The 18,397-nt window shown below is 35.7% G+C and overlaps 1 protein-coding gene across 1 annotated transcript in view; it reads left to right on the plus strand.

Annotated features, from left to right (window-relative positions):
* The window catches only part of DNER (delta/notch like EGF repeat containing), a 556,690-nt gene that overhangs the window by 293,844 nt on the left and 244,449 nt on the right, over positions 1 to 18,397 (plus strand). The window contains exon 5 of the mRNA XM_053709836.1: positions 10,547 to 10,692. Within this exon, the coding sequence (XP_053565811.1) occupies positions 10,547 to 10,692 (146 nt within the window). The remainder of the gene's footprint in view (positions 1 to 10,546; positions 10,693 to 18,397) is intronic.

An 18,397-nucleotide genomic window follows, 5' to 3' on the forward strand; every position in this document is an offset into this window, starting at 1 on the left:
TGGCGCCTTACCTAGACGACATCTTAATTCAGGTGTCAACTTTCCAAAGAACCAAGTCTCACACGGAGATTGTATTGGCCTTTCTGAGGTCTCACGGGTGGAAGGTGAACATCAACATGCATGGAGACAATCGGACTAATGGTTGCGGCAATGGACATAGTCCCTTTTGCTCGGATACACCTCAGACCACTGCAACTATGCATGTTCAAACAGTGGAATGGGGATTATGCAGATTTGTCTCCTCAAATTCAGTTGGACCAGGAGACCAGAGATTCTCTTCTCTGGTGGTTGTCTCAGGATCACCTGTCTCAAGGAATATGTTTCCGCAGGCCAGAGTGGATCATCGTAACGACCGACGCCAGTCTGTTAGGCTGGGGTGCGGTCTGGGACTCCCTGAAAGCTCAGGGCTTATGGTCTCGGGAAGAAACTCTTCTCCCGATAAACATTCTGGAACTGAGGGCGATATTCAATGCTCTTCAGGCATGGCCTCAACTAGCGGCGGCCAAATTCATCAGATTTCAGTCGGACAACATCACGACTGTAGCTTACGTCAATCATCATGGGGGAACAAAGGGTTCCCTAGTGATGACGGAAGTAACCAAAATAATCAGGTGGGCGGAGGATCTCTCCTGCCATCTCTCAGCAATTCACATCCCAGGAGTAGACAACTGGGAGGCGGATTTTCTAAGTTGTCAGACTTTTCACCCGGGGGAGTGGGAACTCCACCCGGAGGTATTTGCCCAGCTGACTCAGCTATGGGGCACCCCAGAGTTGGATCTGATGGCGTCCCATCAGAACACCAAACTTCCTCTCTACGGGTCCAGGTCCCGGGATCCCAAGGCGGTATTGATAGATGCTCTAGCAGCGCCTTGGTCCTTCAATCTGGCTTATGTTTTTCCACCGTTTCCTCTCCTCCCGCATCTGGTTGCCAGAATCAAGCAGGAGAAGGCTTCGGTGATTCTGATAGCGCCTGCGTGGCCACGCAGGACTTGGTATGCAGACCTAGTGGACATGTCATCTGTCCCACCATGGACACTGCCAATGAGGCAGGATCTTCTAATACAGGGTCCGTTCAAGCATCCAAATTTAGTTTCTCTGCGTCTGACTGCTTGGAGATTGAACGCTTAATTCTATAAAAGCATGGGTTCTCTGAGTCAGTTATAGATACTCTGATTCAGGCTAGAAAGCCTGTCACCAGGAAAATCTACTATAAGATATGGCGGAAATATCTTTGTTGGTGTGAATCCAAGGGTTACTCATGGAGTAAGATTAGGATTCCCAGGATATTGTCCTTTCTCCAAGAAGGACTGGAGAAAGGATTGTCAGCTAGTTCCTTAAAAGGACAAATATCTGCTTTGTCTATCCTGTTACATAAGCGTCTGGCAGAGGTACCAGACGTTCAAGCGTTTGCTCAGGCTTTAGTCAGAATCAAGCCTGTCTATAAACCTGTGGCTCCGCCATGGAGTTTGAATCTAGTTCTTTCAGTTCTTCAAGGGGTTCCGTTTGAACCTTTACATTCCATAGACATTAAGTTGTTATCTTGGAAAGTTTTGTTTTTGATAGCTAGCTCTTCTGCTCGAAGATTTTTAGAATTATCTGCCTTACAGTGTGATTCACCTTACCTGGTGTTCCACGCAGATAAAGTAGTTTTGCGTACCAAGCCTGGTTTTCTTCATAAAGTTGTTTCTAACAAGAATATTAACCAGGAAATAGTTGTTCCTTCTCTGTGTCCTAATCCATCTTCGAAGAAGGAACGTCTATTACACAATCTTGATGTAGTTTGTGCTTTAAAGTTCTATTTACAATCAAATAAGGATTTCAGACAAACATCTTCCTTGTTTGTTATCTATTCTGGTAAGAGGAGAGGTCAGAAAGCGACTGCTACCTCTCTTTCCTTTTGGCTGAAAAGCATAATCCGTTTGGCCTATGAGACTACTGGCCAGCAGCCTCCTGAAAGAATTACTGCTCATTCTACCAGAGCAGTGGCTTCCACATGGGCTTTCAAAAATGAGGCTTCTGTTGAACAGATTTGTAAGGCAGCGACTTGGTCTTCACTGCATACTTTTGCCAAATTTTACAAATTCGATACTTTTGCTTCTTCGGAGGCTATTTTTGGGAGAAAGGTTTTGCAAGCAGTGGTGCCTTCCGTTTAAGGTACCTGTCTTGTCCCCTCCCTTCATCCGTGTCCTAAAGCTTTGGTATTGGTATCCCACAAGTAAAAGATGAATCCGTGGACTGGATACACCTTGCAAGAGAAAACAGAATTTATGCTTACCTGATAAATTACTTTCTCTTGCGGTGTATCCAGTCCACGGCCCGCCCTGGCATTTAAGTCAGGTAAAATGTTTTTTGTTTAAACTACAGTCACCACTGCACCCTATGGTTTCTCCTTTTTCTTCCTAACCTTTGGTCGAATGACTGGGGGGTGGAGCTAGAGGGGGAGCTATATGGACAGCTTTGTTGTGTGCTCTCTTTGCAACTTCCTGTAGGGAATGAGAATATCCCCACAAGTAAAGGATGAATCCGTGGACTGGATACACCGCAAGAGAAAGTAATTTATCAGGTAAGCATAAATTCTGTTATTTAAGAAGTGCTAGGAGTGACACTGGGTAATATCTAGTGAAAAGCAGCATGCTACGTCAGAGGGTCCCTCAGAGCACACAATGCCCAGGGAGTAGCTGGCTACTTCCTCTCAGTAGCCTTAACGCCACAGGATCGAGCAGGCAGTTAGAATCAGCACCAAAACCAGAAGCTCATGCCAAGCTCCATGAAAGGCATAGAGTTGCCCAGAATTTCATAATTCAATTATTAGACTTTTAAAATATATCCTCAAGTTTTCTTCTGTTCAATTTAATTCCCAAGTACAGAGATTTAGCAGTGAAAATAATCTTCTGCAAGTGAGCAACTCAGAAAACAGCGTCCTGGTGGGTTGTATAAATCAGTCAGTTGTTAAGAAACAAACAGATATTCGATATAGGTTATCAAAATGAAGACAGACTATTGACTTGCAGCGGCCATCACATATAATGAATGGGAAGAGCACATTAGGCAATAAGTATGTTTCTCTGAAGACTTCATGCACCCGGTCAGTTTATAAAGTTTATAAAATCATTAGCACATTACAATGTCCATGATCAGATTTACAAATTTGAAATGTATTTTCATTGTATTAACTTGATTGTGTCTTTGACAAAACTCTAGTGATTAAATAGTTCTTTAAAATATTGACCAATGTTAATTTTCTGGTTTGTCTAAGAAACATTTTTTAGTTTTTTTCCTTTTTTTCATTTAATGAATCAATATAAAAAGGAAATCAATATTTTTCAGTAGGTTGACAAGTCATTTGCTTTTGTGATTCAGTGATTCTGTGCCTGCATATTTAATGTTTTGCAGTCATCGCTGGCACAAAAGGGGTTTGAACTTAATCTTTTTATTTGCTATGGACCTACTCGACAGAGGGCTCTGGTGCATTTTTTTTGCCCCCCCAAAGTAACTCAGTAGTAAGTAATAGCATTAATATACATGCTTCTCGGCATAATGATTTTAAAATGGATAGATAGATAGAACAATCACTAATAAAAGGCTCCCCTCTATTAGGATTGTACATATTCTGCCCCCAACCCAGCACTTGGGCCCTGGTGCCACCGCACCTGCTGCACCAATGGAAATTCTGCCCCTGCTTGAAGCACATCACAAAAGTGGTTGACGTTTTGTTTACCTAATACTGCATTCAGGGCTGGCATAAGTGGGCCAGATTACAAGTGGAGCACTAAATTATCGCGTGTCCACAAACTGGCAAATTTGCCCATTTGCGGGCACACAATAATTAACCAGCCATTACAAGTGGCTGGTTATTGCTACCGCAAGCTTGCTTGGAGTCTTAAGTTTGCATGAGTGGGATGTTAGAAAAAACAACACTGAAAAGTGTCTTTACTTTGCGGTCTATGGGAACTGTGTGTTCCCAGTTAATATATATGTATATGCTTATATACATATATATTTGTGTTAATATGTGTATAATCATAAACATATATATTTATGTGTTAATATGTGTATAATCATATACATATATATTTATGTGTTAATATGTGTATAATCATATACATATATATTTATGTGTTAATATGTGTATAATCATATACATGTATATTTATGTGTTAATATGTGTATAATCATATACATATATATTTATGTGTTAATATGTGTATAATCATATACATATATATTTATGTGTTAATATGTGTATAATCATATACCTATATATTTATGTGTTACTATGTGTATAATCATATACATATATATTTATGTGTTAATATGTGTATAATCATATACATATATATTTATGTGTTAATATGTGTATAATCATATACATATATATTTATGTGTTAATATGTGTATAATCATATACATATATATTTATGTGTTAATATGTGTATAATCATATACATATATATTTATGTGTTACTATGTGTATAATCATATACATATATATTTATGTGTTACTATGTGTATAATCATATACATATATATTTATGTGTTACTATGTGTATAATCATATACATATATATTTATGTGTTAATATGTGTATATACATATATATTTATGTGTTAATATGTGTATATACATATATATTTATGTGTTAATATGTGTATATACATATATATTTATGTGTTACTATGTGTATAATCATATACATATATATTTATGTGTTACTATGTGTATAATCATATACATATATATTTATGTGTTACTATGTGTATAATCATATACATATATATTTATGTGTTACTATGTGTATAATCATATACATATATATTTATGTGTTACTATGTGTATAATCATATACATATATATTTATGTGTTACTATGTGTATAATCATATACATATATATTTATGTGTTAATATGTGTATAATCATATACATATATATTTATGTGTTAATATGTGTATAATCATATACATATATATTTATGTGTTAATATGTGTATAATCATATACATATATATTTGTGTGTTAATATGTGTATAATCATATACATATATATTTATGTGTTAATATGTGTATAATCATATACATATATATTTATGTGTTACTATGTGTATAATCATATACATATATATTTATGTGTTACTATGTGTATAATCATATACATATATATTTATGTGTTACTATGTGTATAATCATATACATATATATTTATGTGTTACTAACTTACTATGTGTATAATCATATACATATATATTTATGTGTTAATATGTGTATATACATATATATTTATGTGTTACTATGTGTATAATCATATACATATATATTTATGTGTTACTATGTGTATAATCATATACATATATATTTATGTGTTAATATGTGTATATACATATATATTTATGTGTTACTATGTGTATAATCATATACATATATATTTATGTGTTACTATGTGTATAATCATATACATATATATTTATGTGTTAATATGTGTATATACATATATATTTATGTGTTACTATGTGTATAATCATATACATATATATTTATGTGTTACTATGTGTATAATCATATACATATATATTTATGTGTTAATATGTGTATAATCATATACATATATATTTTATGTGTTAATATGTGTATAATCATATACATATATATTTATGTGTTACTATGTGTATAATCATATACATATATATTTATGTGTTACTATGTGTATAATCATATACATGTATATTTATGTGTTACTATGTGTATAATCATATACATATATATTTATGTGTTAATATGTGTATAATCATATACATATATATTTATGTGTTAATATGTGTATATACATATATATTTATGTGTTAATATGTGTATAATCATATACATATATATTTATGTGTTAATATGTGTATAATCATATACATATATATTTATGTGTTAATATGTGTATAATCATATACATATATATTTATGTGTTACTATGTGTATAATCATATACATATATATTTGTGTTAATATGTGTATAATCATATACATATATATTTATGTGTTACTATGTGTATAATCATATACATATATATTTATGTGTTACTATGTGTATAATCATATACATATATATTTATGTGTTACTATGTGTATAATCATATACATATATATTTATGTGTTACTATGTGTATAATCATATACATATATATTTATGTGTTACTATGTGTATAATCATATACATATATATTTATGTGTTAATATGTGTATAATCATATACATATATATTTATGTGTTAATATGTGTATAATCATATACATATATATTTATGTGTTAATATGTGTATAATCATATACATATATATTTATGTGTTACTATGTGTATAATCATATACATATATATTTATGTGTTACTATGTGTATAATCATATACATATATATTTATGTGTTACTATGTGTATAATCATATACATATATATTTATGTGTTACTATGTGTATAATCATATACATATATATTTATGTGTTACTATGTGTATAATCATATACATATATATTTATGTGTTAATATGTGTATAATCATATACATATATATTTATGTGTTAATATGTGTATAATCATATACATATATATTTGTGTGTTAATATGTGTATAATCATATACATATATATTTATGTGTTACTATGTGTATAATCATATACATATATATTTATGTGTTAATATGTGTATAATCATATACATATATATTTATGTGTTAATATGTGTATAATCATATACATGTATATTTATGTGTTAATATGTGTATAATCATATACATGTATATTTATGTGTTACTATGTGTATAATCATATACATATATATTTATGTGTTACTATGTGTATAATCATATACATATATATTTATGTGTTACTATGTGTATAATCATATACATATATATTTATGTGTTACTATGTGTATAATCATATACATATATATTTATGTGTTACTATGTGTATATACATATATATTTATGTGTTACTATGTGTATAATCATATACATATATATTTATGTGTTACTATGTGTATAATCATATACATATATATTTATGTGTTAATATGTGTATATACATATATATTTATGTGTTACTATGTGTATAATCATATACATATATATTTATGTGTTACTATGTGTATAATCATATATATATATATTTATGTGTTAATATGTGTATAATCATATACATATATATTTATGTGTTACTATGTGTATAATCATATACATATATATTTATGTGTTACTATGTGTATAATCATATACATATATATTTATGTGTTACTATGTGTATAATCATATACATATATATTTAAAAATATGCTGCAATCGCTGCACTATTTACCCCTTTGCTGTATGAGGTTCTGGTGCCATCTCTGATGGCATCAGAATGAGGCTCCAATAGGAGCCTATGGAAATGCGCTCTCGTGTGCTGGCATTACTCAGTGGAGCGCTAATATCGCTTGCATGCAAGCGATATTTAGCACTCCACTTGTAATCTAAAATAACGCCCCTCAACTGTCTGCATGCTACAGTTTAAACTCATTCAAAGTTAGTTGTCTCAGAGATTAAAGTTCAGCAGATTAAAAATTCACATGCAGGTGGCAATCATATAAGATTAACCCTTTAACCCAATTGGACGTATATATACGTCATGCACTATGAAGCTCATCGTACCGCATAACGTATATATATGTCCAAGCTGCAGGAAGCTCCAGCAGTCTCGGCTGTCACTTAACAGCTGGAGTTCCTGAGCTCTAGGCATCGGCCTGCATATGGAACCTGAGCTGGATCAGTGTGTGTGTCACCGTCTGTAACAACCATCTGCTGGTGCTGGCGGGAGGTGTGGGAGAGAAGGCGGGAGACAGGTGGGCGGTCCAGTGGTGGGTGGGAGGGAGTGGCATGGGCCCTACACTAAAAATAAAGATGAAAGGAGATGGAGGGATGGGGAGCTACAATACAGAAAAAAATTTGTGTGTGTGGGGTGGTGGTCCTAGCTAACAAACGCCAGAGGGAAGGGGGGAGGTGGGGGAACCACTACACTACTGAAATATATATATATATATATGTATTTATAGGTATTGATCAAACATATGAATGAGAGCACCTTATTAATGTGTCATTAAAAACAATTTTTGTTATACAATTAGTTAGTCCCTGTTTTAGGCTTCTATCTTACCCACAGAAGTTTTTTATAGAGATCAAATATAGACAGCACCAATATCTGGGTCTGTTTGCAATATAGTAGTTTATTAAAAAGTTAAAATATCACAATTCAAGTGTACACATATATTAGCATTAACGAAAAAGTAGTCAGTCACAATATTAAGCTTTAGCTCTATAAAAATGCAAAGCCAAGTGGGTTGATTGTCTTTAAACAAACTTATTGATCTAAAGCTTAGTATTGTGAAAAAAATACAAAAAATAATAATATAACTAAACTGCATACTGTCTCGGCTGTTAAGTCTAAGATGGTAGTGACCAGTGGGGGGGAGGGATCGGGGGGGGAGAGGTGTCAGGTGGGAGGGTAATCTCTACACTAAATTAAAATATCCTTGCCTGGCAGAGGGGCCTGCAAATTATAACACTACTGTCCTATATGATTGCTAAGAAACATATCTGTCAGTTATATCTCACATTATGTTATAGTGTTCTATCAGTTTGAGCCAGGGTTTGTTGTTTTACTTCAAAAGTACAAGCCAACATTTCTGCTGTGCTAGGACTGCTACTCAGAAATCAAGCATGGAAACTTCTATAATATTATGCTGCAGGAGCTGCACAGCTGTGTTTGCCCTCAGCAATCAATCAATACCAGCCAATACTCTATAATACCTCCCCTACTCCAGCTTCATTCTGTCCTCCAACTATGCAAGTGCTTTACTAGCACTAATTGTGACGTGTAAAAAGGTTGTTGTACGGTTCAAAGGCATATTCCAGGGAAGGGAACAGATGATCTTAGTACTTCAGCTGTTCTTATGGAGGAATCTAAATTTAAGAAGTTAGAATGTGTTCTGTTTACAAGACTACATTTAATGTAGTCCTTTCACTGCTGGGACACACTATTCTCATGTTGAAGGAACTGTTCATCTGGGTTTTCAATGCTCACCTTACCTTTTAGGGGATAAAAAGGGATATACAAAATGGACCTCTTACCTTTTGAAATTGAGACTTGAGTGAACATCATTCATCTTCTACAAACTCTTCTTCTTCCTCTTGTTTCCTTATCAAGAAGAAGCAATAGGGATTACATATGCATATGTCATGATATTAATAAAAAAAAGGTTAGGAAAGCCATTTTCTTCTTTGTCTGGATCTAAAAGAGTAAAGTATTAGTCTGAGTGCTCTTGAAAAAAAGGATTTTATGTCAACCCTGGGATGAAAAATTATCTCTCTGTGTTTCCTTTCCCTAAATCTGGTTAAGTCGTCTCAGAGGATGTTAAATAGTGCCAGATCCCTCATAACCAGAAATTAGAAATCTCAATAATCCCTCTTTACAAACATTTGAACTCCTTACCCTAGAGAAATATAACTTGTATAAAAGGAACAGGCTGGCACAGTCTTAGGACATGACATTTTATTGGGAATGTTGGAAAAGGACTAGACTACCACATGCAGGCCAGTACCATAACAAGAAACCTTGCTTCCCATCCCAGATCTTGCTTTTTTATTTTTCTTCTTCTTCCTTTACTTTTTCTTCTTGTTACATTTCTTCCTCTTTTCTTTTAGCACAGTAATGTCCTCTCTTACATTATATCTGAAGAAGATAATATAAATTAACACATTTCAGGAAAGATGACACTAAAGTACTCATCTGGTTTTAAGTGATTCTCAACTAAGATATATCTGTGTGAATATCTGAAACTGCATTATTTGACCGTACGTTTATAACCACTATTACACTATGTGCTCTAAAGCTTCTTTGCATGACTAGTGAGCTGGTATCATAACTGGTATCATTGTATATATTATAGTTTGACACTTTCTATATATTTAATAGTTAGTTAGTTAACAGGTAAACTACTGTTACCATTTTATTAATTAAATCTGGTCATAAATGTATGATTTATACTATGGGGCCTATTTAACAAAGGTCTGTCGGACCTGATCCGACAGTGTGGATCAGGTCCCACAGACCTCGTTGAATGCGGAGAGCAATACGCTCTTGTGAGCTGCTGGTGCAACCCCGCCCCCTGCAGATTCGCGGCCAATCGGTAGCCAGCAGGGGGGTGTCAATCAACCCGATCGAGTAATTGCGGCGATGTCTGTCCATCTGCTGAGAGCAGGCGGACAGGGTTATGGAGCAACGGTCTTTAGACCACTGCTTCATAAATGGTGTTTCTGGTGAGCCTGCGGGCTCGCCAGTAACAAGGGCCCTCAAGCTCCATCCGGAGCTTAATAAATGGGCCCCTATCTATCTTATGTACAAGGACCAACAAATACCTAACAAATAAAAATATATATATACTGCTTTTTCTTTGTTATGTGCAAATGAATTATGACTAAAAAGTATTACTTATTTATATATATAAAAAGCATTAACTACATATTCCTCTCATTTTTCAGGGTTTGTAAATGATTCTGTGAGTAAGTGCATCGTGGCCTTACGTCTAACCGTACTGGTAAAGATCACTGACTGTGTTCCTGGAGGAGAAGCTCCAGAGATTCCTCAGTGTAACAGGAAGGGAAGTTGTGTGACCAAACCAACAGAGGTGAGTTACCGAAGACCAAAGCAATCCTTCTAGACAGCAATTTCAGTCAGGACACAGACAGAGTAATATGTTAGATTATACTTTATTGTAATTTGTGTTTCCATCTCTTTCATTTGTATGTTAATTCTCTAGCAGCTTGTTGAACAGTTTTTGGCAAGGAAAGGTATGCAACCAAACATTCTTCTTCTTCTTCTTTTTTATTATTATCAGGTATTTGTAGAGCGCTAACAGATTCTGCAGCGCTATAAACATAGGCGGTACAAGATAACATTTATAGGGATCAAAAAATTAGAGTTGCACTGTTGTAGTCGACTCTTATGAAGGCGATCTACAAACAGCTGGGCTCATAGGCTTACATTCTAAGGGGTTCAAGGGGAAAGAAATGGAGTTAGGAAAGGTTAGTGTAGGTTGTATGCATCCCTGAATAGTAGAGTCTTTAGGGAGCAGTTGAAGCTGTTAAAACTAGAGGAGAGTTTTGTGGGGCGAGGCAGGGTGTTCCACAAGATGGGAGCCAGTCTGGAGAAGTCCTGTAACCGGGAATGTGAGGAAGTTACAAGAGAGGAGGAGAGGAGGAGATCGTAAGCACAGGGAAGCGTACAGGAGGGAGAGTATCTGGAGACAAGGTCTGAAAATGTAGGGGGGAGCAGTGCAGTTGAGGGCTTTGTATGTCAGAGTGAGGATTTTGTGTTTAGTCCTGGAAGCAAGAAGAAGCCATTGAAGGGATTGGCAACAGATGAAGAGCGACGTGTATGGAAGATGAGCCTGGCAGAGACATTCATTATGGATTGTAAAGGAGCTATGCGGCAGCTAGGTAGACCAGAGAGGACAGAGTTGCAATAGTCGAGGCGGGAAAGAATGAGAGAGTGGATTAGAATCTTAGTTGTGTCTTGTGTAAGTGAAAACAAGTAAGAGGATTACACTCTTTTAAGACTCAAAAGGTTACTCCCTGAAAAAGACAAAAACTCCTCCAAGTTAATGTCAAAGGAACTGAAGTGAAAGAAGCAAATAGAGAGAGCGCTACAAAAGTAGCTAATTGAGTGGTAACTAAGCTATTTCATGTGATTATTATATAAATAAATAATGGACTAGAACTAAAAAAGCTAACCGAGTGAAGTCCATTGGATATCAAACTATTTGTGATTGAAAATACTAGATAGTAAGTAACTTAGCACAAAACACTTCCAAAATTCATTACAATGTACAGTTATACTCAAATTAACACTGTCTAATAAAATTATTTAAAAAAAATACTGCACATAAATGTTATAAGGGCCCAAAGATATAAGATATTGGGTGTAAGGGGAAAAAAAGCTGCTGAAGGGTTTTAAAGGGACATTAAACCCAACATTTTTCTTTCATGATTCAGACAGAGAATACAGTTTTAAACAACATTCCAATTTACTTCTATTATCTAATTTGCTTCATTCTTTAGATATCCTTTGTTAAAGAAATAGCAATGCACATGGGTGAGCCAATCACATGAGGCAAATTTGTGCAGCCACCAATCAGAAGCTACTGAGCCTATCTAGATATGCTTTTCAGGAAATAATATCAAGAGAATGAAGCAAATTAGATAATAGAAGTAATTTAGAAAGTAGTTTAAAATGCTATGCTCTATCTGAATCTTGAAAGAAAAAAATTGGGTTTAATATCCCTTTAACATTGTGAAACATGCATATACATGTCTAAATATGTATACAGTGGCGTCACTAGGGTTGGTGTCACCCGGTGCGGTACGTTATGGGGTCACCCCCCTCCCCCCAGAAAGCAGACACACACAAACAAAAAAACACAGGCACACACACATACAAACACTCAGACACACTCAGACACACTTAAAAACACACTCGGATGCACACACAAACACTCGGAAACACACTCAGACACATGCACAAAAACACTCAGACACACGCACAAAAACACTCAGACACACACGCACAAAAACACTCAGACACACACACACACAGAAACACTCAGACACACACACAAAAACACTCAGACACACACACATACAAAATATGTAAACTGCACTGCATTAATTATAAAGCTCATGCCTAGAGATGCTCCCTGGCTCAGCAGAGCATCAAATGAAAGATAAACAGGGCACTCTAAAAAGAAATCACTAAAGAAAAGGTTTAGGCGCGCAAACTATGAAAATTCTGCTCTCTGACTCTGTTCCAAGTCTGTCAGTGCTACCGCTTCTTATGGCCAATCACCTCTGCTCTCTGCCCACCCCCAGATCCCCGCCTGCCCTCCCCTCCTACCTCTTCAGTGTGAACTTAGTGTACCGTAACCGTACCGGTCTGGTGGGCATCATACGTGGCTCCTTCGCTTTAGAGACAGTGTTAGACAGTCATGCGGTCAGGTGCCAGGCATCCCCCTCATGATTTCCCAGTTCCCAATTAGAGAGACAGCATAGCAGTGAGTGACTCCACTGCTCCACACGCCACTGAGCAGTGAGCACAGATAGGCAGGCAGGTTTAGGCTAGCAGCGCAACTTTGCAAGCCCCTCGGAACGCCCACAACATTCATAGTGAAATTGGGCAGTGGAGGAGCAAAGTACAAACAAGCAAAAGCAGCCGGGAAAACTTCCCCAGTCCCACTAATGTTCACAAATGCTGGCCCCTCTAATAAAAAATATATTCATCTCTACATTGTATTTCTTTGAATTTCAATAAAATTAAAAAAAAAATAAAAAAAAATAAAAAAATTTTGTGGTGTCACCCCCTGGAGGGTGTCACCCAGGTGCGGCCCGCACCCCCTAGTGACGCCACTGTATGTATATGTATGTATATATATATATATATATATATATAAATATATATGTATATATGTATACATATGTATTTGTGTATATATGTATTTACAGACATATATACACATAAACACATAAATATATAAGAATATACATATAGAGACATACTGTATATCTAAGTGCATTAGAGCCTTGTAAAAACATATTTATGGAATATTCATATTTAATAATGGTTTTAATTATGTATTTACTGTAAATATTTAGCATTACAGTGTTCTGTACATAGCAGAATATGTTCTATGTATTTATAAATAGATATTCTTAAATATATCTGTATATATTTATACCTTTATATAATCATGTATATATATATATATATTTGTTCTAAATAAACATCAGATTTTCTATGGGGGAATACGTGAATATGTTTGGATTTTTGCACTAGTCGGGTTACCTCTAGAGCAAAAACAGTTTACTTTTAACTTTTAACCTAGCAGAGTTTTTGCTATAGCGAAAACGCAAATTAGTGCGCCTTTTGTAATCTAGCCCTTTGTCTTTAGAATAATATGCTTACTTTAGTATTTATTGGTTTCGATTTTTATTTTATTTTTCTAATGTTTTAAACTGCTGATATAAGACAATTAAACAAAGGGAGCTACCTTTATTTCTCTATTTCCTAAAGGGACACTGAACCCAATTTTTTTCTTTTGTGATTCAGATAGAGCATTTAATTTACTCCTATTATCAATTTTTCTCCGTTCTCTTGCTATCTTTATTTGAAATAAAAGCCATCTAAGCTTTTTTTGGTTAAGGACTCTGGACAGCACTTTTTGATTGGTGGATAGATTTTTTCCACCAATCAGCAAGGACAACCCAGGTTGTTCACCAAAATGGGCCGGCATCTAAACTTAGATTCATGCATTTCAAATAAAGATACCAAGAGAATAAAGAAAATTTGATAATAGGAGTAAATTAGAAAGTTGCTTAAAAATTCATGCTCTATCTGAATCACAAAAGAAAAATTTTGGGTTCAGTGTCCCTTAAGTTATCCAGACTCTTAATAAGCTCTCTAGCAGTTTTCTTTTTATATCATGCCATGTTTTTGTATTAAGCAGCAAGAATGAAATGTTACATAAGTCTTAAATGACAATCAGGTAGATTACAAGTTCTGCGCGCTATAGGGAATTTAACGAACGCAACAAAAGTTGCGTTATTTCACCCTCTATAGCACAGCCATTATAAGTTTTGAAACAGCCGGCTTGTGCATGCAATATGGTTGCGTTGAGCTCCATAACACACAAAATACAAGTGCTGTTTTGACGTGCTCGTGCATGCTTTCCCCATAGACATCAATGTGATCGCAGGTTATTAACCCCTAATCTGCCGCTCCCGATATCGCCACCACCTAAATAAATCAATTAACCCATAATCTGCCGCTCCCGATATTGCCGCCACTATACTAAAGTTATTTACCCCTATTCCCTCACACCCCAACATCACCCACACTATACTAAATCTATTAACCCCGATATCGCCGCCACTAAATAAAGCTATTAACCCCTAAACCTCTGGCCTCCCACATCACTACCACTAAATAAACCTATTAACCCTTAAACCGCCAGCCCCCCACATCGCAACAACCTAAATTAAACTATTAACCCCTACACCTAACCCTAACGTAACCCTAACTGTAACCCTAACCCTAACACCCCCTAACATTAACATAATTAAAATAGAACTAAATTAAAGTTACAATTATTAACTAAATAATACCTATTTAAAACTAAATACATAATTACCTGTGAAATAAAATCTAACGGCTAGATTACGAGTTGTGCGTTAGGGTAAAAAAGCAGCATTAAGAGGTCCTAACACTGCTTTTTTACACCCGCTGGTATTACGAGTCTTGAAGGTTTAGGGTCACCGCACACTTCTTTGGCCTTACCGCAAAACTACTTCGTAAAGTCTTTTTTCTATGGGACTTCCATAGTGCTGATATTACGAGTCTGTCCTGGGAGGCCAAAAAGTGAGCGGTACACTCTACCCTGTCAAGATCCGTAACGCATTTAAAAGTCAGTAGTTAAGAGTTTATGGTACAACGCTGTAACATAAAACTCATAACTAAAGTGCTAAAAAGTACACTAACACCCACAAACTACCTATTAACCCCTAAACCAAGGCCCTCTCGCATCGCAAACTCTAAAATAAAATTTTTAACCCCTAATCTGCCGCTCCGGACACCGCCGCCACCTACATTATATTTATGAACCCCTAATCTGCTGCCCCCAACATCGCCGACACCTACATTATATTTATTAACCCCTAATCTGCCGCCCCCAATGTCGCCGCAACCTACCTATACTTATTAACCCCTAATCTGCCGCCCTCAATGTCGCCACCACTATATTAAATGTATTAACCCCTAAACCTAAGTCTAGCCCTAAAGTTACTAATAGTTACATTGTAGCTATCTTAGGGTTTATTTTTATTTTACAGGCAAGTTTGTATTTATTTTAACTAGGTAGAATAGTTGTTAAATAGTTATTAACTATTTAATAACTACCTAGTTAAAATAAATACAAAAGTACCTGTAAAATAAAACCTAACCTAAGTTACAATAACACCTACACTACACTATAATTAAATAAATTAACTAAATTAAATACAATTAAATAAATTACATTAAATTAGCTAAAGTACAACCACCCCCCACTAAATTACAGAAAATAATAAACAAATTACAAGATATTTAAATTAATTACACCTAATCTAATAGCCCTATACAAATAAAAAAGCCCCCCCTTCTATTGGAAGAGCCAATAGAATGTGAGCTCAATCCTATTGGCTGATTGCATCAGCCAATAGGATTCTTTCTACCTTAATTCCTATTGGCTGATAATCTAAGGGACGCCATCTTGGATGACGTCACTTAAAGGAACCTTCATTCGTCGGGTAGTCGTCGGATGAAGAGGATGCTCCGCGTCGGATGTCTTGAAGATGGACCCGCTCCGCGTTGGATGGATGAAGATAGAAGATGCCGTCTGGATGAAGACTTCTGCCCGTCTGGAGGACCACTTCACCCCGCTTGGATGAAGACTTCTCCCGGCTTCGTTGAGGACTTCGGCCCGGTTGGATAAAGACTTCTGCCGCTTCCTTGAGGATGGATGTCGGATCTTCAGAACTGTAAGTCGATCTTCAAGGGATTAGTGTTAGTTTTTTTTAAGGGTGTATTGGGTGGGTTTTATTTTTAGGTTAGGGTTTGGGCCTGCAAAAGAGCTAACTGCCCTTTTAAGGGCAATGCCCATCCAAATGCCCTTTTCAGGGCAATGGGGAGCTTAGGTTTTTTAGATAGTATTTTATTTGGGGGGTTGTTTGTATGTTTGGTGGGTTTTACTATTGTGGGGGTTGTTTGTAAAAAAAATTTACAGGTAAAAGAGCTGATTACTTTGGGGCAATGCCCCGCAAAGGCCCTTTTAAGGGCTATTGGTAGCTTAGTTTAGGCTAGGTTTTTTTTTATTTTGGGGGGGCTTTTTTATTTTGATAGGGCTATTAGATTAGGTGTAATTAGTTTAAATATCTTGTAATTTGTTTATTATTTTCTGTAATTTAGTGGGGTTTTTTTTTGTACTTTAGCTTATTTATTTTATTTAGGTAATTGTATTTAATTTAGTTAATTTATTTAATTGTAGTATAGTGTTAGGTGTTATTGTAACTTAGGTTAGGTTTTATTTTACAGGTACGTTTGTATTTATTTTAGCTAGGTAGTTATTAAATAGTTAATAACTATTTAGTAACTATTCTACCTAGTTAAAATAAATACAAACTTGCCTGTAAAATAAAAATAAACCCTAAGCTAGATACAATGTAACAATTAGTTATATTGTACCTAGCTTAGGGTTTATTTTATAGGTAAGTATTTAGTTTTAAATAGGAATAATGTAGTTAATGATAGGAATTTTATTTAGACTTATTTAAATTATATTTAAGTTAGGGGGTGTTAGGGTTAGACTTAGGTTTAGGGGTTAATACATTTTAGTATACATTTAGTATAGTGGCGGCGACGTTGGGGGCGGCAGATTAGGGGTTAATAAATGTAGGTAGGTGGCGGCGTTGTTAGGGCCGGCAGATTAGGGGTTAATAATATTTAACTAATGTTTGCAAGGCGGGAGTGCAGCGGTTTAGGGGTTAATATGTTTATTATAGTGGCGGCGACATTGGGGCGGCAGATTAGGGGTTAATAAGTGTAGGTAGGTGGCGGCGACATTGGGGGCGGCAGATTCATGGTTAATAAATATAATGTAGGTGGCAGCAATGTTGGGGGCAGCAGATTAGGGGTTCATAAGTATAATGTAGGTGGCGGCGTAGTCCGGAGCGGCAGATTATGGGTTAATAAATATAATATAGGTGTCAGCGATTTCGGGGGCGGAAGATTAGGGGTTAATAAGTGTAAGATTAGGGGTGTTTAGACTCGGTTCATATTAGGGTGTTAGGTGTAGACATAAAATGTGTTTCCCCATAGGTTTCAATGGGGCTGCGTTACTGAGTTTTACGCTGCTTTTTTGCAGGTCAGCCGGCTCTCCCCGTTGATTCCTATGGGGAAATCGTGCACGAGCACGTACGACCAGCACACCGCTGACTTAAGCAGCGCTGGAATTGGAGTGCGGTAAGGAGCTATATTTTGCTCAACGCTCACTTCTTGTCTTTTAACGACGGGTTTGTAAAAACTCATAATACCAGCGCTGTAGTAAAGTGAGCGGTGAGAGAAAACTGCTCGTTGGCACCGCATAGCTTCTAACGCAAAACTCGTAATCTAGCCATAAGTTAGCTACAATATAGCTACAATATAACTAAGAGTTATATTGTAACTAGCTTATGTTTTATTTTTATTTCACAGGTAAGTTTGTATTTATTTTAACTAGGTAGACTAGTTTAATAAATAGTTATTAACTA

The sequence above is a fragment of the Bombina bombina genome, chromosome 4 (genome assembly GCF_027579735.1).
Source record: "Bombina bombina isolate aBomBom1 chromosome 4, aBomBom1.pri, whole genome shotgun sequence".
Lineage (NCBI taxonomy): Eukaryota > Metazoa > Chordata > Amphibia > Anura > Bombinatoridae > Bombina > Bombina bombina.